The following is a 25,384-nucleotide window of genomic DNA, read 5'->3' as shown; positions in this document are numbered from 1 at the left end:
ATGTCGCGCGTCTATTATTTCCTCGTGAAACGAAAGAAACTTTTCGGACGACCTAATACTTATCTACTTATGGGGGTGTTCTGAATTACAATGTCCTAAAACAGCGTCTTTTTGTGATTTTTTTTAGAAGGGAAAGAAAGAAATGAAGTTATTGAATTTTGAGGTATAGTCTTATACATATTTAACGAATACAAAGAATTTTTTTTAAAGTAAAAAAAAGAAATTATGACAGATTTCCAAGCCTATTTCATGGGCTGCAGTCTTCAATCGGCGGGAAAGATCCACCTCGTAATTCCTGACTGAAACAAAAAGCCAAAAATGGATTAAATTATTATATATTTTTCTTCTGGGTGAACTAAACAAAGGCAGAGAAAAGTTTATTTAAATAATTGTTATAGCACCGTAAAGTCTATTTAAAAAAAAAACACATTTTTTTAAAACCATCAAAATTTTTAATTTCACATTTTTTTCTGCCTTTGTTTAGTTCACCCAGAAGAAAAATATATAATAATTTAATCCATTTTTAGATTTTTGTTTCAGTCAAGAATTACAAGGTGGATCTTTCCCTCCGATGGAAGACTGCAGCCCATGAAATAGGCTTGGAAATCTGTTATAATTTCTTTTTTTACTTCAAAAAAATTTTTTTTGTATTCGTTAAATATATATAAAACCATACCTCAAAATTCAATAACTTCGTTTCTTTCTTTCCCATCTAAAAAAAATCACAGAAGAACGCTGTTTTAGAATATTCTAATTCAGGATACACCATAAAACACATGATGCGTCTAGTTTAGCCAAATACAACAAGTGGTCAAAGAGCTGTTAAATCGTAGGTAATACGTTTAGCAGTAATAAAATTTCTTGCTAGAAACTAAATTGTCCCTTAACCATGGCGTAAGCACGTTTCTAAAGTGATTAGTGTGGCTTGCTATGCGGCAAATGGCGAAATAAGGAGAGGCGTCTCTTGCAGTTTGTATTTCTTAAGGGTAGCATTGGCAATTTTTGTTCTCTTCTTTAAGATAAATGTCGATGTAACCAGAGTTCCTTTCTACCTTTTGCTTGCTCCTCTAATTTTACATTCAGTGGAATTTTCTGTTTTTTCACAATCCCATGGCTTGGCGTTCACGTTGCCGCGTGTGGCAAATTCTATTCAGCATAGATAAATGGAAATTGAATTGGCCAAGTGGATGAAAGAGATGCAGCGCGCATTGTTGACGTTATAAGTACAGACAGTATTATTATGGAAATTCATTTTGACTAAGTATTGCATATTAGCGCAAACTTGGCTAGCTATGCACTTTGATAAATAATTCGAATGCATCGATGGACGTGAACGTTTCTATGAAACCGTATAATTACATCCGACCATGATTATCTAATTAATTAATGAATTAATTTATTATAGCGAGTGGTAATTTTATGCGTTTCGCTGCTTTCCGATATAATACACCGAAAATTTATTATAACGAAGAGCATGACTGTTCTAATAATAAATTGCAATTTAAAAGTTGAAGGACCGGCGACTTATCTTTCCTTTGAGACTTAATAGTATCCGGGTGTGCGTTTCAATTAATTTTGCATTGAAATACTAAATGAAGTCTGAGCTAGCTGCTTCGTTTCTCTGTTACAGAATCACCAGAATAGCGAAAGAAGAGTAAAGAGATGGGTTCAACGTAATTAACGAGGAAGAGTCGAGCGAACAGGAGGAACATGAGTATGATATTCGTCATTTGACTAGGACCATAAATCAGCAATATAAATTCAGTACAAAGAGAAAGAGAGAGAGAGAAAAAAGAAAAGTCTAAAAAATAAGCGAAAAAAAATAATGAATGGATTAGAAATTCAGGAAGTTTTAAACTTTTAAGAAGAAAAGGGAAACGAAATCAAAGGGAATCACTTGCAAGGAAAGTACAATAAAGAGGAAGAAGATAAGCGAAGAGGAGTAAGGAACAAAGACAAAGCGAGGACAATCTAGAACAAAGTTACCTAATTAAATTAAAAACCGACATACATTGATTATTAATAGATTTAATCGATTGTACGTATTTCTATTGACGACTGAGAGTATATATATATATATATGTATTCATCTATGTATATTATATATTAAAGATTAATACGAGAGATTATTATAAATCATTGTTAATGTTAAGGGATATTCGATGTTTTAAAATATTAACGAACGAGAATTAGTACGAGCTGTGAAAAGGGAATATTTCGATTTTATGGATTGTATCGTCGATTTAATATTTAACTGAAAACATGCGGAAAAACGAAATAATTTCCTAAGGAAATTCGAAAAGGAGAAAGTGTAAACAGAGAAATTATAGGCAGAATAAACGATAAACGATTAAACGATAAAACAAAAGGAAGAGACTAATCAATTTATGAAGAAACGATATTATAGGCGAATATAATTCGTTGTACTTGAGAAATATATAATTGTATATGTAGATGTTAAAAAAATACTGGTGTATAGTTGTATAATATCCATGGGGGTCCATGTTTAAAGAGATTATCGAACAGAAGAAAGTTTGTTTTTATTGTTATCACTGAAGATAGAAGAGAAATATTAGCAGGGAAAAGAAGAAATCTTGAGAAGGAAGAAGAATCTTTACAGATAGAGGTGATTATTTATTTAGTATAAAATATCTAATATTTCACACGATGGTAGCTTGTTTATTGCATTATTTTACTGTTTATTATAGATTTGATTGTATAATAGTGTTCTTTAAGTTATTTTATGCCATTTTCCTGATTATTTTTTTACAATAATTTTAAATGAAAATCAATTGAATAATCGAGGCATCGTAATTCTTTTAATAAAAGGTATTTTCTCCTGATTCAATATATCTTTTTATTAATCCTATTTTTGTTAAAACAGAGCTTCGTTTAAAACGACAAATTTATGATTGCCATTGTCTCAGTTGCAAACTTATAAATATATTAAACGAGTAAAATTCAATATGTAAAATTTTAATACACATTCGTAATCGATAATTATGACTTGTGAAGAACAATTATATATATTTGAATTTTATTACTACGAACGATAATTAAGAACAATTAATAAAGTATGTATCGTGAAAATTCCTATTTTATTATTAACATTGAAATATTCTGTTGTCATAAACTTGGATTTTTCATCATTAAAAATTTACTCTCGCAAAATATGTGCCAAGATATAAAACTTGAAATATGATGGAATTGTGTCCACGTTAAAAGTTTACCCTGCCTGCTCATACAACAACCATTTAATCCTTTAATCACTTTGCATTAGTCTGAGCTTTAGAATACCTTCACGAGGGGGAGAATGCTGCTCTGAATTGCGAGGCCAAGGCAACACCAAAATGAATTTGGAGGTGGAACTTATCGCTGGGGTGATTAAGGGTGGGCCACCCCCTAAAAATTTGCCCGCACCGAGGCTCATTAAAATCTTCATCGCTGGAGAACGGAATGGTCTTATCTGCTAATCACATTCTTTTATAGATATTCTAACTTGCTTATGTCTGTTTCCTCTTAAATGACACGTTTTTCTTTAAATACAATTACTTACGTTTTAATATCGCCACATATCACCGTCTTTGTACTTGTTGCTTTAAACAATGTTCCCCTAACTCAAACGTTTAATTGTACGATCAGAGATTTGTATTTGACAAATAATTTGAAGGAGAGCAAAGAATCGGGTTGAAAGATTTTCTTGAAACAGCAGCAGCAGAAAAATGTGTCATTTAAAAGGTACATTTATTTGTAACACGTGTATCCTCATCGTTAATTCATCAGGCACCAATATTTAAAAGATAAATGATATTCATATATTTATAAATAATGCTTCTTCTCTTTTAAAATTCCCATTTACTTGCTTAATACAGGAATGAAACATTTTTAATTCATAGAATTTGTTAATGGGTTTTTAAATGAGGAATGAAGAAGAGAAAAACGTTCACAGAAACTCTGGTCGAGTTTAATTAACAATTTCGATCACGTTTCTAACAATATTTTTTAATGGTTAATGTGGCTGCAAATAGTAAGCGAGAAAGATGGAAACAAGGGAATATGATTATTTCAGATTCTTTCTTTCCAATATTATATTAAACGAGAGAAAAGAAGCTAAATAGGAAAAGAAAAATGTTTGTTGGAAATATCTTTGGTGTCTGACGGGTTAAACCAATACAAAACGCTTTGTTTGTTAATTTATGAAATAAATCGTGCAATATATGTTGGCGTGCATATTTATTTCTGTGAGTCGATGTGACCAATTAATTATTTTCTCAGTTCGTGTGTTCGTCTTTTGATATGCTTGTGTAGCTGTCGATTTTTGTTCACAATTATTTATTGAACCTGTCTGTCGAAAGGGGCTACGTAAACCTTGTCAAGATAATAAAATACAAATTTTCATTCGAAATATCTAAGAATAAATAATCTAAACGTCATGAATTTTTACATCGAATTTCATCTAACAATACAATTTAGAAATACCGATAAATTTAATATTTTCATTATCATTTATTTATTGCGTTTATTTTCTTCTATTTATTACATTATTATTGTGTGATTAAGACGATTAACAAATTTAATATTTAATTCTTATAAAAATATAAAAATATGGAACCCATAGGTATACGTAGCCCATCAATTTGCTTGCGTTTTAGACGACGAATGCGTTTCTCTGTGTACATACACGTCATTTCCTTTCGATATCTGTATACTTGTCACGAATGTTGAATGTATTATACATATACGTACATGTATATACACTGGTGTGCAAAAGTATTTGGATAAACAAATGCATAGCGCTGTTCTGTTGAAAAATCTGCAATCAAAGAAATTCCATTTAATTCTTTTATTTAAGCACATCTTCTATAAAAGAAAATATTATGCTGTTGTATTTAATAAATACTATTTGTTATTACATATGTATTGTATGCACAATATGTAAGGATGCCCTCAGACAATTAATAATATTGTCAATGTTTCAAGGTTCTCACATCATCGTATAATATTGACGATACTGTATTAACAATACATATTGATCCTTTTAGTTGAGAGTGTTCAAATATTGACAATATACAGAGTGTTCACGGTATTAGTTCCCAGCGTTTTTCTTGTAAACGATAGCTATGAGGGGAAAGTGAAACCGAGTTGAGAAGAGAGGTGAAACCGAGGAAAGATAAATGCTTGAAAGTGAGCTACACACTCGCGGTAATATCTTTCTCTCAAGTGCAAGAATGCACGTGTATCTTGCAGTTGCACTGCTCTTTTATAAATGAAAACTTTCCTCTTATTTTGCATACATGGAATCCTCTCGTCGTTTTACTAAAAGAAGTCTCAGGGTAACCATGGTTGAAAAGTGATTAGTGTGAAAGATATTTTATACATACATATAATACAATACAATGAAATATAATGCAATATAATGAGATTATACAATATACAATATAATGAAATTATAAGATACAATATACAATATAATGAGATTATACAATACAATATACAGTATAATGAAATTATAAGATACAATATACAATATAATGAAATTATAAGATACAATATACAATATAATGAGATTATACAATACAATATACAATATAATGAAATTATAAGATACAATATACAGTATAATGAAATTATAAGATACAATATACAATATAATAAAATTATAAGATACAATATACAATATAATGAAATTAGTAGTAGAATATTATGAAAGACAAGGAAAGACATAACGCAATAGTACATTTTGTATTTATGTTCTTTTTGCCTTACGTATGATAAATTCTATCAAATTATAGTTAAAATATCTTTTAAACTAACCAGTTATCGACCATGATTACCCTAAGAATTTCTTTCGTAGAACAATCAGATAATTCGATGTACGTAAAAAAGAAGAAAATCTCCATTTTAAAAATTTGCTTATTTCCTGCAATTTGCTTTTATTCGAACTAAAAGCGTGACACAATCTATCCTGTATATCGATAGTCTGACGGCTCTCTGACATGCCAAAATAAAGTATTGGAGAGAAAATGATGAAAAACTTTTGCACCACACTGTGTATATCCTGTTCGCATGAACCGGTGAAGGCAACGAGGGGAAATTAATAAACTTTGTTAATCGTTGAATAAACCAGTTTGTCGATCCGTTCACTTGTTTGTCTGTTTATAAAATTGTCCATTTTTCCCTGCCAGTGCTTTCATTCGATGTTCCCACCTACTTTATTATCGTTTTATTTTATCGCACTCTTCCTTAGTTCTGTTATATGGGGTGAGCTACGAAAACTATTCTGTGCAAAGCTGTTTCAATAAACGTGGATCCGGGAGATGCTTCTTTAAAGAGTTATCGCCGGAGAATTCCCGGTTTTTCAGGATCGTTGAGCTTTTACGTGCGAAGAAAATGAAAGAATGATGTCCAGGAGTAAAGACCATAAAGAAAAAATTCTGTCCTCTACCAGCGAAGAAATAAATCTCGAAGATATTCTCTTTGCTTTTCGTGGAAATTGGCTTTTTCCATTTAAAAAGGAAATTAAATTTATTGCACAGGGATAAAAGAATCGCACAGTCTCGCAGATATTTCGCCTGATTTTTATATTAATTTACTTAGCTACACTTTTTTATGATCTTTGCGACTAGACGAACGAATAAAATCATTTTCAGAGTTAAAGATCGAATATATTATCGGAGGAATATTTCCTATTTGGGGAGAACCGAAAGCTTTATCAAATTGTTCCAAGTAAAATTATACGCGCATATGCTTCTTATCGATGTTTCTGGCTCGATATCTGTTTCACATTCTTTTTTTTCCTTTTTGGGTCACGCCGTTATAACACTTTTTCTTTGTTTCTAATATTTCCAGAATTTATCGAAGAAAGGAAGCAATTATTGGAACTTGTCGGGCCTGAACTGCAATCGATTTACGACGACATGGGAATCGAGGTACGAAAAACAGTGGAATTTCCTTAATGAATTTTCCTTTGTAGCTCGTTAAACTCTACAATTTAATTCAGTCAACGTTCCTTTGTAGTTTTTACTACTTTTTTTCCAGGTAATAGTTTAGAGCTGTTTTATTCAAAATTCATTTAAAATCAGCGTTGATTTGATCTCTAAAGTAAATCGTAACGAAACATATTATTTTCTGGAAAAATCCGTTTCAAATAATACAAACTTTGTATTTTATAACGTTAAGGGCATTTCATTCGGAAATAAAGTTTATTATAATAAAATAGTAATAATAATAATAATATTTATTTTTTTATTTATTTTTCTGTACATTCGACTGCACGTTTATGACAAGGAGGTCCTTTCACACAGCCGATTGCTTTCCTCAGTACACATTTTCTTATTTCAGGGATAATTATTCTTCAGCTTATACACGCAAATGTAGTATACAGAAATAATAATATAATATGCTTGTATATGCTCGAACATAATATCAATATAGCATAAAGTAGTATAATAATATTCAATTGTTCTTGTGGATGTCACTGGATATCTATTTCTTAAGGGGGTGTCCCGAATTAGATTGTTCTAAAACAGCGTCTTTTTGTGATTTTTTTTAGAAGTGAAAGAAAGATACGAAGTTATTGAATTTTGAGATACGGTTTTATATATATTTAACGAATACAAACAAATTTTTTTTGAACTAAAAAAAGAAATTATGACAGATTTCTAAGCCTATTTCATGCGCGTCTTGTTGCTGCGGTCTTCACTCGGCGGGAAAGATCCACACACTAATGTAATTCTTACAACAAAAAACAAAAAACCACAAAAGGATTAAATTATTATATATTTTTCTTCTGGGTGAACTAAACAACGGCAGAACAAATGTGAAACTAAAAATTTTGGCTGGTTTAAAAAAATGTGTGTTTTTTTTTAAATAGACTTTACGGTGCTATAACAATTATTTAAATAAACTTTTTTCTGCCTTTGTTTAGTTTAGCCAGAAGAAAAATATATAATAATTTAATCCCTTTTTGGTTTTTTGTTTCAGTCAAGAATTACGAGGTGGATCTTTCCCGTCGATTGAAGACTGCAGCCCATGAAATAGGCTTGGAAATCTGTTGTAATTTCTTTTTTTACTTAAAAAAAAATGTTTTTGTATTCGTTAAATATATATAAAACCATACCTCAAAATTCAATAACTTCGTTTCTTTCTTTCCCTTCTAAAAAAATCACAGAAAACCCTGTTTTAGAACATTGTAATTCAAGACACCTCCTTAATGTCATTACTATGAAATTCTTAACAAAATTAATTAAAGTCCTCGATCATTTTTCATTTATTTTCTGTTCTTCTATTTGCGTGTTCGAACGACTGATTAAAAATCGAAACACTATAGGTTCTGCTGGTGGATATGCAATACGCAACGAATGTGAATCCTGATAGAAATCCATATTTAGCTGAATACTTTTTCGACGAAATACACGCCGCTTATCAACACTCGAGGGGTTGTTTCTTATTGGTAAGCTTCTGTCAACGATAACTACCAAAGAAAAATTTCTTCATTTCCCGCAGAAATTTTATTTGAGTCAGAGATGGAAGAGTTATTATCTTCCTTTCTTTTTCTTCTTTTCCACGAATCTCATTCCATCTAAGTAACACTTTCACATTGCAATTAATACCTTTTGAATGAAATGATAATTAAATGAAATACCCTTTCGTTTGAAGCTACTAATCGGTGACGAGTACAACGTAGGATGGGTGCCAACGAAGCTCACTTGCGGAACGTACGATGTTCTTTCAAGTCACTGCGACAATATGCAAGAGTACTACGAACGCGACAACAATGATTGCTACGTTCTAAAGGCTGGCAGGCAAGTAGTTACTTTTTACTGTGCCGTTGCATTGATGCGGAATGCGCGGTTGGTGAAGGCGTGAGCGAGGACAATAAAAAAGAAAGCTGCTTTTATTACTCCGAGTTGACCCACAATTTCCACTGTCTTCATTTTCACTTTCTTCCTTTCTTCTGCTTTACCCCATATTTCCTTATTTTTCGCTTTATGAACTAATAAAATGAATAATAAATGGTAAGTTCCATTGGAAATGATTTTACTTGCAGAACATTCGACTATATCCGAGTAATAACAGAGAATAGAGAATAACAGAGGTAACAGTTTTAGAATTAAAGGGGAGATTCTGATATTAGTTGAAGCGATCTAACAGATGGGGGCGAAGCTCGATGAATCCAAGTTCCTATCACGCAAATCTGAAATCCTCTTTCACGTGTCAACAAACCTTCATCAACTCTATTCTGCGTGAAAGTTAGTTCGATAACTTCGTTTCGACTCCAACTGCCTCGTACTGATCGCGATTCCACTACCTTTACGATAATGTACCTGATACTATAGTTCAGAAAGTTAGGAACATCAGAGTTCAGGAACGATATATAGATTTGAGAATTTCATTTTTATTCGAATAGTTTGATGAAAATTCAGCAAACTCTTTAATTTGATGCTCGGCGTATGTTTATTGTTTTGTAATATTTATGCGATCACTTGACAAATACAATTGCCATTTTTATAAAAATTTCGCCTTTTCCTTTCTATTTTCACCCTAACTAATTCTTTTTACCAAGCTCGCTTCGTACTTCCCCTTTTAATAGGCTTCTCGTTTGCCTTTTGTCAGCCCAGTTTTCGCATCTGCTCGAGATTTCCCTGTCGCCTTGAACTTACTTTTCCATCCGTTCCAATTTTCATCCTTCCCTTTCTTTCTTTTCCCTTTTTCCCCTAGTCGTTCCCGTCGCTGCTTTCCTAAAGCTTCCACAATTACTTTTGTCTCGGCTATTCTTTCGCTGAATTCCTGCCGCTTTCTACTGGAAATAATAGGCTCGTACCATTAGCTTCAACCGGCGATTCCATGGAAGAAACGAATAATTTTGATAGAGAAGAGTACAAAAGTTCGCGCTAGCATTTTGTTCCGCGTAGCTGCATGATATCTTTCGCCAAGCTTCGGCAAATTTAGATAGAAAATAGGAGTGTGAAATAGTAATGTGAAAAATAATGGAAAATTGAATATAGTAGATATTTGATATTTATGGAGTATCGTCTACGTTGGAAAAAATGAATTAACAGATTAGGAACAGCGGAAGACGATTGGCAGAATTCGGAACCAACGATAAGGCTGGCGTTGAAGAAGGCTGCGGAAGCTGCAATTTCGCAGCAATGTGATGACGAAGAAATTAAGAATATATTGAAGAGCACTGCGGAGAGACAGCTGGAGTACGCTTTGAGTAAGCTACTGATATTAACATATATTTGTTCAATTGCTCTGGTCTGCATTGAATTAGCATCACATGCTTCCCATTGAATTAAAAATTTTAATGTGATTTTATTTTAGGTGTACAAGCGAGTGCAAATTTTTCATTGAAATTCAGTTTATTAAAAAAAAAAAAAAAAAAAAAGGAAGAATACCGCAAGTTGTTCGATCAAAGTGTTTATCCTTGCTTCCTATACACCTAAGTATAGGACATCTGTTAGGCGTGTGTTGAATTCCATCAGGGAGAAATGTTGTATCTTCCAACCCAGGCTCGATCGTCAGGACATTGACAAAGGAGAATGTTCTGTGAAATTGCTGTCTGCCAACGTTACGCCACACGCTGCTTCTGCGACGGAACACATGGTAACGAATGTTGCTTGGGATGTCCCGTAGCACCAGCTTATTCACTAGACAAAATGACTCGATGATTGGATCTTGCCCGGAGACAGCATTTTTCCGTGATGGAATGCTTCACTTGCCTGATAGATGGCTGAAAGTTACAGCAAGCATTTGCTGTATTTTTTAAAAATGAAACTTGAGTTTCATTGGAAAATTTGGATTATTCGTTTGCGCATCTGATAGTTGTGAAGAACCCGTGTATATGTAGTTAAAATTTTAATTTATTTTTATAAAAATGGTTTAACACGAGATATTCCACTAAAACACCCACCTGCTGTTAACGTAATTTGTCAGAAAATACGACATCTCTGCCACACGATTCCTTTTCTCTCTACTCTGTCACCCTAAAACAAATTTTTCCAGAGCTGGACGAAACAGGCGATGGTGTAATAGCCGTGACACGTTCGTGGAAAGGCAAGAAAGCCGCCAGAGCAGTGTCTTCGTTGACGTCTTTAGTGAACAGTCGTCTCCCACCTGACAATATAATCAACGTTGAAGTGGATCAAAAACAAGGTGGAATTAATCCTGACAATAGGTCGCACAAGGGTTACCTGGCTCATCTTTGTCGCCTTGTGATGAATCGCGTGCAGAATTTGGTAAACGCCTCCATCGAGGCCGACCCGGAAATTAAAAGTAAGAAGAAGATGGTGCAGGAGATCTACGCGGAGAGTTTGATGCATTTGGCACTTCTCAGGCAAATTACACCTTGCGAGGATAACGAGAACGTGGAGAAGATCAAGGAGTTTTTGATAGCTGGTGAGATTAATAATAACAATTTTGGTGTCTAATTATGAACAGAGTGGTTCATAAGCATGTCAATTGGCTTTGCTTTAATTTTAATATCATAGTTTTATTATTCGCTTAATGTTAGGTGAATTCGCTAAAACGAAATTCAAATGTAATTCATTACCATCGAATTAAGTTTCAACTTATTCCACTATACCTGCGCAAGCCTTCTAAAGCGAAAGAATTTTTTAACGCAGCAAAGTAATGGCAGAGATTTTAATTGAAACATTTAATTCGTCGTCTCACGCTATCCGGAGGCATAATCCTTTGAACGTTTGAGAATATTAAAGGCAGAGGCACGTGCACGATTCCTCGGCAGAACACTTTGATGTCTGTTTATTAAAGCAACAGCTCCCCTAACACACTTTTCTGCCTATTAATTTCTATCTTACAAGGCAGTTTGCTTTGAACAGATTCCGTATCGTATTACTCGTCTAAATTACAGTAAAGAAGGAAAAACCAAGAGGGTTATATTTTATCCGCGATTTTATGCAGCTTGGCAAGTTGCTTGAACGAGAAAATTAATTTTTTAAAGCAATGAAAAAATGTTCATTATGTTTTTCAAAGTGCATCTATTTACCTTTTACAAGCTATTTTTTTTTATATTTAACAGGCAAATCGCAGAAACACGGTCCGATATTGATAAAGGGTAGCAAATATTCTGGAAAATCATCGTTATTGTCAAGAATCTATGCGGATGCCTCTTCCTGGTTGGATTGCACCACGTTTAAAGTGGTTCGACTCTGTGCTTCCACTCCTCGATCAGCGTACAGTCTCGAGTTACTTCGAGTGCTCTGTCAACATGTAGGTTTTCTTTCTGGTTTATTGGACGGGAATCTTCCTAAAGACGCCTCGTTTGATCCGCTTTACCTGAACAATTGGTTGGGCCAAATTCTGAGGCGCATCGAAGAGCAACCAATGATAGAGCAACTGGTGATTCTTCTCGACGATCTTCATCGATTACATCCTCTTGACTGCGATATCGTCGCTGCTCTGTCTTGGTTGCCCTTGAATCTTCCACCAGGTAATTGCCATTGCTAGAATTTCTGAACGATGGTCACAAATGTTCGCAAAGTTTCATATATATCATTATATAACGATAATATATACGATATACAATATATAAATAAATAAGAAAGCAAACAACAATCGTTGCAAAGCATAAAACGAAACGTACTCTGTTCATTCACTTTAGGAGTGCACTTAATCGTGACTACGGCTCTTCCACCGGAAGTGCTGCGTCTCACCCCAATACAAAAGGAAAGACTACGCAGCAATGAAATTTTAATCGAACTGCAAGATCCGGGTACAGATTTCCACGAGACAGAGAACGTTTTCGACACGTTAGAGAAATTGATAGGTGAAAACGCGGCTAATAGAATCGGTGCCATTTTGGCTTCCACGGAGTATGGTTTATCCGAAACGGAGATTCTCGAAGTGATCATGCCAACCGGAGGCGACGGGCCATTATTTCTAAACGAAGGGCTGTTCAATTTTGGCAGCTGGTGCTTGGTGAGGAGAACCTTCAACGAATATCTTAAGGTAAGTTTCGTTTAAATTTCTCGCATAAAATTTAGAGAACAGATCTTCTCAAAAAGTTAAACGTCTCGACTCGATAATCTTCAAAGATCTTGTTCTTATTTAGAAACGAGCAGAAGAATTGACAAATCCATCATTCGCTATTCACAGGTTCGTGTAATGGGCGGAAGGCTGCTTTTCTCCTGGCGTTATCCGATTCGCGACTTAGCCCGAAAAAGGTACTTCCCCAATCAAGAAACATTGAAAAGCTACCACGGCGAGTTAGCAAATCTCTTCTTCTCCGAAGATTTCGAAGACAAGGATGACAAATCATCGCCCGAAGAGGAAACTCCGAAGAAAGAAACGCCTTTCCAGAGCAGACCGAGGTCGCAGGACACAGCGTACAATATGAGACACGTGGAAGAAGCTTGGTTACATTTATTGAGAGCCGGAGACGTAGAAAAGTTAAAGAAATTGGCAGTCTGCGCGTTTGATTTCCTCTTGGCGAGCGTACAAATGATTTCTGTTAGTTATTTGAGATGTGTTCTCGAGCATTCGAGGAAGTATCTGCTGGAGAGAGATTTGGAATTGGTTTATTATACAGTGAGAAAGTCCAGTGACATTTTGACGAGAGATCCTCTTCAACTTGGGGCGCAGCTAATCTGTTGGCTTAGACCTGTGGCTGAAGATGGCGGCGATTTGGTAAGAAATAGCTGATAATATAATTATGTACTTGAAGCTTCAATAAAATAACACCAAAATATTCTAATTCAAAATGGTAATAACAATAATTACTGCAAAATTGTTTGACCATGAATGGAAGAAAATTTTGTGATTGAAGGTCAGCAGAATGGTTACAGCAGCGATGGCGTGGTGCGATGGTTATACAGCGCCATTATTGGTGCCATTAAATGGGTGGCTCCAACCGCCTCTACCTCTTCAAATTCGCACTTTGTCTTGTCCGCAAGGTGTGAAACTCGTTGAAGCTGCTCCTTCGGGACAACACGTTATCATTATCCCTTTCCAGGGAGACGCTCAATTATGGCACGTGATGTCTGGACAATTGGTTCATACGTTTAAAGGTAACTATTTAATTACTGGTAGCTCACGAAAATATTCGAATTTTTAGCACAGAATATTTTTATACATTGTATGCGTTATACGAAACTTCTTGAAATTGTCTGAATTATTTTATTATTTTCGTACTAGGAATAATGTAGATAAAATAAATTCATATTTCTCGTTAAGATCAAATAATTTTTTCTTTCAATTAACTCCTTCAAAGGAAATGGCAAACAATGCTTCTTGAAATTGTCTCAATTATTTTATTATTTTCGTGTTAGGAATAATGTAGATAAAATAAATTCATATTTCTCGTTAAGATCAAACAATTTTTTCCTTCAATTAACTCCTTCAAAGGAAATAACAAACAATCTACATTGTAACGTTAATTTGAGCCCTTTGAAGGAGAATAAATTTGTTTCTTTTAAGAAGATTAGCATAGCTTCTAAAGCTTAAAAGTTCTCTTATCGAGGAGGAAGGAGAAGCAACGATGAAAACTCGTCACTTTATATTCAGTTTGGTAATTTGCTGTGAAAAAGCCTCCTTTGTACGTTGTCCCTGAATCTGTATTTGACGAGCATTTAAATAGCAGCGTCGCTTTAATTTGCAATTCAAAATAGGTCAGCTTTTGTGAGAATATAGTTGCATATAATCCAGCCAACGTATATGATACTTGAAGTGCCATTTTAAGCACGCGATATTGCTATGGTATTTTCGCTTTTTCACAAAAGGACGAAGATGGAATTTAATACAAGTCTGGTATATTGATCGTGCGAAATAAGTATTCTCGTTCCAATATGTGGTATCAGCCCGCCAAAGTCAAATATCAAATAAACGGATTTTTATCTGCTACTTAATATTTTATGAGAAATATTTTTCATTTCAGGGCACACAAATCCAATTTCGTGTTTAGCCGTGACACAACATTCGCAATATCTATTGACAGGCTCTGAAGACACTTCAATTATAGTGTGGGATATGAAAGAGTTGACCTTGAAGTTAAGAATCCAAGAACACATTGCCCCAGTTCTGTGCTTGACGTCCGCGCTCAAGAATTCAGTGATTGTCAGGTTCATAGCTTTATCGTGTAAAAAGCTCTTTCTTCCTAATTTTTATTTAAAAAAGTAACTGGAAAAATAGGAAAAGATTTCAATTTTCTCTGAGTATTTCTTATTTGCATTAATTATAGATTATTTCCTAAGTTATTTTGTTCCGTATTTATCAACTAACACCAAACCTTCCACTTTCCATTAGCGGTGGCGAAGACTCAAGAATAATCGTCACCAGTCTCCTAACCGGCGATGTTCTCATCAAAGTGGACCACCACAGAGGACCAGTGAAATCCATTCGCGTCGATTCTGCGGGAGAAATTCTGGTTTCCGGTTCTTCCGACTGTACAGTCTGTTTATGGTGTCTAGAAAAATTCACACTGTTAAAAAGCATCGTTTTACCATCCGCCGTGACTGTGCTCGACGTATCGGCCGATTCGGTGTTTCTATTGGCAGCCTGCGAAGATCAGAAATTATATTTGAGATCTTTGGCCACGGGAACTGAGGTTCACACGTTGAGAGGTCATCAAGGTGAAGTGAAAAGTATCTGCTTGGCAAAAGATTGCAGAAGAGCTATTGCCGGAGGAGCCAAGGGCAAGGTTTCTGTCTTCGATATGCACAGTGGACGATTGACGAGAACGTTGCTGGCGAATCCTTCGGCGGATGTTACCGCTGTCAAGGTAAATTATAAATTTCGTATTTACGATTTTATATTAATAAAAAGAGGTAGAATCGAAAATGAGTAAATTACAAATAGAGAAAGATAAAAAAGAGGAACAGCGAAATATGTATAATTTTTCACTTCGATCTTTTCGAAAAGGTGACGGAGAAGGACGACTTCCTGATAACAGCCTCCGGTGATCGAGTGGCTTACTGGAGTTTCCGTGGCGAGGAGATACACGCTAAACCCCCAAAATTCGTGAAGGAGGTATCGTTGCACCCACACACTGCTCCCATATCTTGTTTGGATATATCCAGGGACGGAGCAATGGCAGTTACCGGTGGAGTCGATTCTCTCGTAAATCTGTGGCAATTGAATACTCACGAATTGCTTTCCACTTTCGAAGGACATATCGCTAGCGTCACCTGCATTGCATTCTCAGCTTCTGGTTTATTTGTTGCTTCTGGTAGGTCTGTAGATAAAATACAGTAGAGCCTCCCATACATATACGTATATAGCAGATATTACAAACAAATTTCATTTATTTCGTTTGTTTGTATGCTTTTTTTGCAATACCAGTTTTGCAAATACTACCATAATTTTGTATTGCCTCCAAAACCGAAGAAATCCATTCTTTCTTTCAATCAAAATATAGTAAAGTATGATAGTTCAATAAGCAAGTAACAAAAAATGAAATTGATACAATACAGTAACAGGAAATTAAATTGGAAACAGGTTCTGAGGACAAAACAGTTCGTGTATGGGGTCTGACCTTAGGTTTGCTGGTATCGACATTTAGACACCAAGCACCTGTTACTGCAGTTACATCTATGTTTGACGGCCGAAGAATAGTGAGTTCTGATAGAGCTGGTACAATTCGAGTTTGGGCAGCTGATACTGGCACCCTAATCCAATCAGTATGTGGGCCTGGTCGCTGTTTCACTGTTTCTTCCGATATGAGGTATGATATAGTGGCTATAATTAATAAATTGAGATACTTTAATTTGCATACTGAAATTTGCTTTCTTCTATTAATTCTTAATATTTCTTGAATCTTTTATAATACCAATAGTCTCTTTGTTTCAATTTTTCCTATAATGATTGTTATTTGAATAATTTCTTAATAATTAATGAGTGATTAATAATAATAATTGTAATTATAATAAATTAGCAATTGCGATATTTTTAGATTTAATTGTTCTTTTCTTTTCTAAATTTCAGATACGCGGTATGCGGAATAGGAGACAATCAATTAAGGATAGTAAGTTTAGGCGTTGGTCCTGAAGAAAAGTACCAAGTGTCGCATTCTCAAGAAATTACTTGTCTAGTTGTTACTCCAGATTCTCAGTCACTGATTACGGGCTCGAGAGACATGAGTTTGAAGGTTTGGCAGCTCGCTGGCGGCAAATTATCTCAGGTTTATACATATTATAATAATAACTTTAAATTCTATATTTAATTATTTTATTTATTTATATTAGTATATTTAATTTAGAAAAGTCTTTAGAAATAAAGAAAGTACAAGAAATTTTCATTCAGGTCCTCGTTGGTCACACGGATCACGTCACTTGCGTCGCAGTCTCTGTGCTCGACAAATCCATCGTAGTTTCTGGTTCCAAGGATGCGAACCTAATCGTCTGGGATATAAATACTGGCAGCGATTTGCATACTTTAAAAGGCCATTTAGGTTACGTAACTTGTGTAAAATTGTCGTGCGATGGAACTCTAGCAGCGTCTGGAAGCGAAGACAAGAGTTTGATCATTTGGGACACGAAGAAGGGCTGTTCACTGAGCAGCATAATGTTACACGTCCCTGTGCTAGGTGTTGAGGTTGCCACGGATATGTCGAGGCTCGCGTTGCATTTACTCGAACACAAATGCATGCCTATTCTATGTTTGCATAATACTCCAGCTCAATATGTGAAATTACCGGATTACGTAGCACCTTGGTGCGATACCAGAGATTTAAGGCCACCTGGACGGAAGAGACCCAATAAGAGATTATTGAAGAAAGAAGTGTCATTGGATAGCGACACGTGGCATAGGAAATATGGCCATCTCACATCAGGTATTGTTGACGAAGATCACATTATATTCAAAATTATATTTTAATTAAACTATTAATTATATTCAAAATTAAACTACTATATAATTCCAGGAGTTTTAACTTCATCGATAGAAGATGGATTACAACGACGATTCAGCGTAAGCGCTTCCATGGACGAAATCAGCAAAGTTGGATTAACGAGCAGTCCATCCGGTTTAGGACCGGAACAGGCTGCACTCGCCCAGTCGCAACACTTTGATCAACTCGAAGCACTTTGGAACAAACAGTCGCCACCTGCTAGACCTCGTGCTCATGGTAGGACTTTGTCAAAGCAAAGTTCTTTGCAAGCTACGCGAATATCAGATTCTGAGGAAGAAGGTGAGCTTAAGAGAATTATTTAATTTAATTAAGGAAAGTTTGATTATTCGTGCCAGCAAAACTGTTTGCTACACCGAGGAGAGAGATGATAAAATGTCATTAGAAGCTGAGATTGAAATCTTATTTTTCCCCAGGTGTACCAGACTAAAGCGATACTTTGTTAGAAACTAAACGGACTAAATCCTAGTCGTCGTACTTTCTTCTCTTTTCCACTGTCTTTCTAAGTAACAGAGAAAAAAAAAATAGTAAGTAGGAAAAAAAATACGAGAGGAAAACGTCTCTAAGGTAAAGCTCTAAATTACAAATTTCTCGTGTCTGACGCAATAAACGTAAATATATATATATAAATATAAGTACACATATGTATATCATTATTAGTAGAGAAATAAATTAACTTTATTTATTTTCATCCCCCATTCCCAACCTTTTTAGGAATCATTTTTAACAAAGATTATAAATAAATTACTTCGGTGTACCTTACTTGTATCTGACGAAATTATTATCTTTTATAAATGAACAATAAGAATCAACCATTTTTTGTGCGGAACAGATGTTTGTATTTATCATTTTAATTAAATTATTATTAAATTTAATTTAAACAGAAAATATTTTGGTCCTTGTAAATAATTACCCTCTAGTACAAGAATTGCGGCTAACAGTAATTTAAAATTAGTTTTTCAGTTGTTTTTTATAATAATCCGAAACGATTTGCCATGCTTTTGGCGCCATGAATCCTTCTGGTGGATTTTCCCCGGATTTTGCTAAATCTGAAATAACAGTATATTAATGTTTATTAGTACTGCTTTTTTTATTATTATTTGGATGTTTCATATAAATGCTTTTATATAAATCTTGTATTTATTTTAATGCGATATTTCGTATTTTTAATGTAATTTACATTTATAGTTGGCAATTTAATTCATTTTTTTTCAGACCTTTTTAAATATGAAGTGAAATAAGAAATTGTTTTTTAAAATAATTTCATTACTAATGATTCATTTCTAATGATTTCATTAATGAAATAGACAAGATAGGATATACAAATTAATTGCAGGAAGATTTAGAAGAAAAAGAAAAGAAACACGTACATGAAAAGAAATATAACTCACTTCGCATTTTAGTTCCTGATATGAAAATAAAATCTTGCGATCGTTCTGGCTCGAAGAAAGCCATTTTTCTTTTTCTACTGTCGTAAGCTGCTACCCTAAACGGAATGATTTCCAGATTCTGAAGACCCGGTGCCATCGACAGTACCCTCGAGCCGTGCGTTCCATCGTACAGATTTCCTAATTTTACATTTAAAGCGACCACTGATTTATCACGATAATGAAATATCAGAATTCCTTCAATATAACAATAAAATTACTTCGCACAATAAATCAAGAATAAAAGCGTACGATTTTTAATTTTTTATGTGAGTAATCTTAGGAATCAAGGGACAAGTGAAATTCGTCTTATCGGAATATTACCGTCTGGGGTTTTAGATTTGTCAGGATGCGGCAAACCCGCGGGATCACGACCAACGATGAAAAAATTTGCCCCAGCCATCATTCTTCCTTTGGCGTGCCATTGCACCTAAAATAAAAATCGCAAATTTTAAACAGTTCTCAAATTTAAAATATTTTAATTGCTCATTAATTTTTTAGGGAAATAAATAATACCTCTGTAGGCCCGGCATAAAGCATCGGGCTTGGAAAAATAGCGAGGATGGTGTCTTCGTGCAATACACCCTCCTCGAGAACACTTTGGTGTTGGTTTATCCGAACTGATAATGGTACGTCGTCTTCTTTCGTCCATCCTCCCAGAGGATGCAGTAGAAGAACTGGTTTCTTGCAACCACGTTCCTCCACGAGGTATCTTCTCGTATCCTGGTATCAATTTGAATAATAATTACATTAAAAAAAAAGAAGAATAGGAATTTTTGAGCAGGATAAAGTAAATATCGTAATTGATTGGATTTATTGGATTTTCTTTAACCCTCAACTAGTTTGTTATCAAAATAATGAAAACTGAATTAATTTTGCTTCGTATGGAACCTCCTTTAAAGCAAATAATTTTATCTTTTATATTATACTTGAAATTTGTTGTTTTCGATGAGAACTAATCAAAAACCTGCATTAAGAGTGCGTGGCCATTGTGGATCGGATTTCTCAACTGGAAGGCGAAAACAGCATCCGCTTCCATTTCTCTGCACTTTTTACGAATTTCGTTTGGCGTGAGCCTGTACTTGTCGAGACCATCGTTCCACCTAATCCTTTCCAGAACTTCTAATTCTCCTCCAACCAACCAATCGCCCGATTCGTGGATCATTCTGACGTAAGGATGTCCAAGGTCGTTTGTACCAAATTCTCTGCTGCATCTGTTGCATCGCAATGTTTCCAATTTATTTTCACATAAGAGGAGAACTGGAGAATGTTTGAGAAATAAAAGTTTACTGAAAAAACATAATCGAACCTTTCTTCTTTTCGGTGAGCAAAAAACTCTGGTCTCCTCAGAATTGCAATATCTTTTCCTTTGTACTTCAAGGTCAGTGCCGGTGTATCAGTATAGCTTTCCTTTTGCTCTGTGCTAACCGCAAGCACAATAGGTATCGATTGATTAATCACGTCCCCATTTTCTTCGATAGTTTTGAAATGTTGACACTTGAAAATAACACACACACATGCACATGCATTCTATTTGTTATCTCGTTGGAAAAATCTGCCTCTATTCTACAACTTTTTACCTTTACAAACTTAGTGTTTTATAATTAATATCGTTCAAAGATAGAACTCGTTTCTTAATGCTTAAATCTCATGCAATTCGTTAATTAAATTTTAATTACACACTTGCAAATATTGGTACTCCCTCATGAAACCTGTGAGCGGAGCAGCCCAACCTTCAGCGAGTACTTGAACCCATTGCAAGTCGACCTTACTGATGTGGATATCTTAAATCGAACATATGGATTTAAGGAATTAGAGAATTATCAAGTACTAATGGAAATTATTTACATAAAAGCTTATCTCTCTGTCAATTGGAAACATAAAAAAAAATTGTCTCTATCTTATCTGTGTGTATTGTGGCAATAAATCTTTGACGTTTTGCACGTAAATTATTTTAGCCAGAAATGTTGCGTGTCATAACATTCTATGACACCACCAAATCTTTATATTTCCGTAATTTCATAAGCAAATTACATGATGTCAGAAATAAAGAACCGTCCACGTGTTCTTTAGCCACAGCGTAGTAGCCACTTGTCCAATCAACAAAAGTCAACAAAAAGTGGAATTATTTTGCAAACGAAGGCAGAAGATTAATTAAAATGCAAAATACAGAATTAAGTGAGAAAACACTTGCAACGTACTCGGAAGATTCTCCGCCTCTTTTCTCGCCTCCTCTATCCTCCTCTCTTCGACAAACAGTTCTTGAACCTGGTCTCGAGTCTTGGGAAGAATTGCCTGGGTCCTCAACAACTCGATCACCATCCTCGTCGAGGTCTGCAAATTATGAAGTTCCGTATCCACGATGAGATCAGGAGCTTTGGGCGTTTCATATTCCTGTCCGATGCCTGTGAAGCTTTTAATCATCCCTTTTCTAGCTTTCTCGTAGAGGCCTTTCACGTCTCTGGCTTCGCACGTCTCCATGGAAGCTTTCACGAAGATCTCGAAGAACTTCAAGTTAAAATCTTCGTGTATCTTCCTCGCCAGCCTTCTGTCCGCCTCGAAGGGCGAAACGAAGCTGCAAATGGTGATCACACCGCAATCAGAGAACAATTTTGCTACTTCAGCCGCTCTTCGCACGTTCTCCTCGCGATCTTCTTTTGAGAAGCCCAGGTTCCGGTTTAATCCGTGACGAAGATTATCGCCGTCCAGGCTGTAGGCTGGCAGTCCCTGCAAAAGCAAGTTTACATGATCCTGAAGCGTTTGAAAATTATGGTCCGATCAAGAGTCTGGCAATTTGCAAATTTCGAGATATGACCATTTGAGAATTTGTAACTTTAGACGTTTGGCCGGATAAAACAAAAAGTTTACCTGAGAAACCAGATAATTCTCCAACTCGAACGAGATGGACGTCTTGCCAGCACCGGACAGCCCTGTCAACCAAATCGTACAGCCACGGAATTCTTTGAATTTTCCACAGGCTTCCCCTCGTCTCTCCCTCGACACGTGGTGTATTTGTTCGATCACATTGGTCGCGAGAACCTGCAAATATTTCAACGCGGGACGTTTCAAGACGACGTATCTTTTATTTGCTGTTTGAAATTTTCAAGTAAATTAGGAGATCGATACACTTTATCCGACTTTTTAGAGTCATCGAAATATTATTACTGAAAATAATTCATTCGACGGTTGATTATTTTACATACGACTGGATAAATTATTAAAAATACGTATGTTATTATACCCGATTATTCCTCTGTGTATTTCGATTTTCCATCGAAGGCTTCGTATATATCCCCATTATACGCAATATTTGATCATTAAGTTTCGTACAACGATAAGAACTCTTATAAAATACTATTGATTCGACTATTTTTAAATGTCCACTGTGCGACGATCTATTCGATCAATTTGTTTCTTTGCGAATGAAATAAATTCAACTTAATAACGAGATCTAAAACAGAGCCAATGACGTCGTTCGGATGTTCGATTTTCTCACTCGATAGAGAACACTATCGATTGCTATCTATCCAGGCGTGTAGTTCTGCATCGACTGCGCGACTATCGAGCATTTTTGTCCAGCGAGTTCCGTCAAACGAGAAAGTGAAAAGGAAAGTTGGATCGAGTGGGGATCGGAGAATTTTTCACTCTACGTAAGATACGCTAGCGAGCCTCAAGGTTTCCACAATTAACAGATAATCCTCTTCATTTATTATTTATTTATTTATTATTCCTTACTTATTACTATATTTTATCCGAAGCTTAATATACGACGTGAAACTGTCAGGAATATTATATTGAAAAATGGCAAAAATGACGAAGGTAAAGAAGTACAAAGTACGTAATTCGATGAAATTTTGAATGAATGTAAGTATGCGTGCGCATAGATATGATGCTTCATAGATGCGTGTCGCGGAGATAGCGAGTTCAGTTTGCCCAAAAAGTTTTGTTTCTTTCCCCGCACGTGCTGGCGTGCGCTCTCTCGCACTTCCATGTGCTATATTTTTGCCAGCGACTGTACTCGGAGAAATAGCTTGAAAAATATCGGAAATGAGAAATCATAAAGGGAATTGAACTTTACGTAATACGCTTTACTGATACTTGTCCGCTTTACTTGTTTACTGATACTTGTTGTTGTTTACATTTGTTCACAGTAGAACGACTATTTGAGATTAAATTGTCCTTTAACACTCGGACGTTTTCTGCTCTAATAAAATTACGCTTTCGTCTTTTTTATTAGCATTTGCGAAATTCTAAGAAGACTCGTGCAAAATGGAGAGAAGGTAACCTGTTTTTTTTTCCTCAATGATTTGGAAATTTAATATAATTTTTCCATTACGTAACGCTTTTTCTGCGAACTTCGTCTACGTACAATTATAACGTAACTGAAAAGAAAGACAACATTTCGGAAGTAGTTATATTATTACAATTACAGATACCGGAAAGACAAGGCGAGTTACTTCACGAAATACGAGCCCACCTGTAAGATAAGAAGTTCACTTCTACAAGCGAACACAAGATTGACCAATTACGTAACGGTTATTAGTAGTTTCATTGTAAAAGACTGTAACACAGACTTTCAAAAACTGAAATACTATGAATTATCTGTTACTTGAATCTGTGATTTAAAGTGTCGTCGCTGTTACGGTTGACCAATATTTCATTTCCTTATTAAATGATAAATAACAAATTAAAGAAATTTTTTAATATTTTAGTTATGAATGAAAAGACTAATATTTCGGCCGTGAATAAGAATTCAATTTCTTATTTAAATAAAAGTCATCGTCTAACTCAGATATCATTCGCGGTTTGTTATACACAAAGCCAGAATTTTTTCTCACGCTCGTCCTATATTCTAGATTTACATATACCTATAATAATAATAATATAATAATAATAATAACAATATATATATTATATATACACAATAACTATAATATAATAATATATATTATATATATTATATATATTATTATTAATATTATTAATTATTAATTATTAATTATTATTGTAAATAATAATATATATTATATGTGTCAGAGATGTAGGGACATCAGGCCTTTCTTTAGGAAGAACGTAGCCACGGTCACGGGATGAACGTTATGTCTAACAGAAGAAGTACCGATGTTGAGGGACACGCTGTATTAACAATCAAGCCCCAGCCAGGTGCAATATTGGCTTTACGCGGGACTGCCTAGTAACGGCGCTTGGAATTTTGTTGATATTCCCCATCAATATGTAATTGACAAATGTGACCGTATCTGTCTTTTATTTTTGCAATCACCTTGGAGAGTTTACTGATATCGTCTAGGCAGTCAGTCTGGAAGTAACCCAGCGACTGAGCTGACGCGTCTGGGTGCTACAAAATATATTCTATTGTACAAAGAGTTTTCCCGTTGACCGTGGATTCGTTATTGAACCCAAGAACATTGTCAAAAGCATTCGTTAAATTTATTGTTCGTTAAACTAATTATTCGTTAAACTTTGTAAAGACATATTTATACATGTAAATATAATCTTTATTGTGCATCACGATGGCTAATTCTAATGAAAAATTATCACACGCCCGAAATCCTAACGAAAACTCGACATATATATTATTATTAATATAATAATATATATTATGTATTATATTAATATAGTAATATATTATATATTATATAATTATATAATATATTATATAATAATATATATGCATTATTATATTATTATTATTATTATTATTTCATATACTTTTATATAATAATAATTATTGTTATTGTTATTAGACTATCTTTAAAAGATTATTATATTTATCAATGTATAATTACGTGTATTAATCATGTCTACATCGCTTAAAGTAGATTAGGCAACTTAGGCTATCGATTCAAATACGAAGATGCTACAAACGAGTTTACAAATCATCGATTCATGCGTGGGTTACACGTTCATTTTTCTTCGCAAATAGAAGAAAAAGAGAACGCGTGAAGAATAATTGGCGACTAGTTTCGCAATAATGCAATTAGCATATTTTCATAAAGTACGTTGATAAATGTTTCGAAATCCTATTGCTGACAGACCAATAAAAACAGGGCAAATAGGTTCGGAATATCTGTAA

At 34.7% G+C, this 25,384-nt stretch overlaps 2 protein-coding genes across 2 annotated transcripts in view; one reads left to right on the top strand and one right to left on the bottom strand.

Annotated features, from left to right (window-relative positions):
- LOC100645930 (protein qui-1) overlaps nucleotides 1-18,751 on the top strand; it is a 39,570-nt gene extending 20,819 nt beyond the window's left edge. The window contains exons 2-20 of the mRNA XM_048413335.1: nucleotides 1,631-2,626; nucleotides 3,281-3,459; nucleotides 6,850-6,929; nucleotides 8,330-8,452; nucleotides 8,659-8,804; nucleotides 10,062-10,219; nucleotides 11,008-11,400; nucleotides 12,044-12,454; nucleotides 12,626-12,972; nucleotides 13,120-13,650; nucleotides 13,790-14,030; nucleotides 14,897-15,080; nucleotides 15,265-15,739; nucleotides 15,880-16,186; nucleotides 16,456-16,681; nucleotides 16,942-17,137; nucleotides 17,260-17,788; nucleotides 17,879-18,145; nucleotides 18,280-18,751. Coding sequence (XP_048269292.1) covers nucleotides 3,351-3,459; nucleotides 6,850-6,929; nucleotides 8,330-8,452; nucleotides 8,659-8,804; nucleotides 10,062-10,219; nucleotides 11,008-11,400; nucleotides 12,044-12,454; nucleotides 12,626-12,972; nucleotides 13,120-13,650; nucleotides 13,790-14,030; nucleotides 14,897-15,080; nucleotides 15,265-15,739; nucleotides 15,880-16,186; nucleotides 16,456-16,681; nucleotides 16,942-17,137; nucleotides 17,260-17,788; nucleotides 17,879-18,145; nucleotides 18,280-18,293 — 4,737 coding nt within the window. The 5' untranslated portion in view covers nucleotides 1,631-2,626; nucleotides 3,281-3,350 and the 3' untranslated portion in view covers nucleotides 18,294-18,751. The remainder of the gene's footprint in view (nucleotides 1-1,630; nucleotides 2,627-3,280; nucleotides 3,460-6,849; nucleotides 6,930-8,329; nucleotides 8,453-8,658; nucleotides 8,805-10,061; nucleotides 10,220-11,007; nucleotides 11,401-12,043; nucleotides 12,455-12,625; nucleotides 12,973-13,119; nucleotides 13,651-13,789; nucleotides 14,031-14,896; nucleotides 15,081-15,264; nucleotides 15,740-15,879; nucleotides 16,187-16,455; nucleotides 16,682-16,941; nucleotides 17,138-17,259; nucleotides 17,789-17,878; nucleotides 18,146-18,279) is intronic.
- LOC100646080 (bifunctional 3'-phosphoadenosine 5'-phosphosulfate synthase) lies at nucleotides 18,619-22,687 on the bottom strand. The gene is made up of 10 exons (XM_012317816.3): nucleotides 22,532-22,687; nucleotides 22,159-22,329; nucleotides 21,492-22,017; nucleotides 20,974-21,074; nucleotides 20,600-20,787; nucleotides 20,258-20,504; nucleotides 19,807-20,013; nucleotides 19,615-19,720; nucleotides 19,255-19,431; nucleotides 18,619-18,912 (listed from the first exon to the last, which is right to left on the bottom strand). The coding sequence occupies exons 1-10, from the start codon at nucleotides 22,586-22,588 to the stop codon at nucleotides 18,815-18,817; spliced, it is 1,878 nt and encodes a 625-aa protein (XP_012173206.2). The 5' UTR covers nucleotides 22,589-22,687; the 3' UTR covers nucleotides 18,619-18,814.
- Nucleotides 22,688-25,384: the final 2,697 nt, after the last annotated feature.

This window comes from Bombus terrestris, chromosome 16 (assembly GCF_910591885.1).
Source record: "Bombus terrestris chromosome 16, iyBomTerr1.2, whole genome shotgun sequence".
Lineage (NCBI taxonomy): Eukaryota > Metazoa > Arthropoda > Insecta > Hymenoptera > Apidae > Bombus > Bombus terrestris.
The sequence above is the reverse complement of the archived record's forward strand: the minus strand, read 5'-3'. Positions and strand labels throughout refer to the sequence as shown.

Bases quoted from the DNA above. Each gene is read 5' to 3' on its own strand.
- LOC100646080 (XM_012317816.3), bottom strand. From the start codon at position 22,588: ATGGGGATATATACGAAGCCTTCGATGGAAAATCGAAATACACAGAGG. The intron at 22,018-22,158 runs GTAAACTTTTTG...TTGCTTTTGCAG, and splicing joins AGAATTATCTGGTTTCTCAG to GGACTGCCAGCCTACAGCCT. The intron at 19,432-19,614 runs GTAATATTCCGA...ATGTAAAATTAG, and splicing joins CAAATCTAAAACCCCAGACG to GAAATCTGTACGATGGAACG.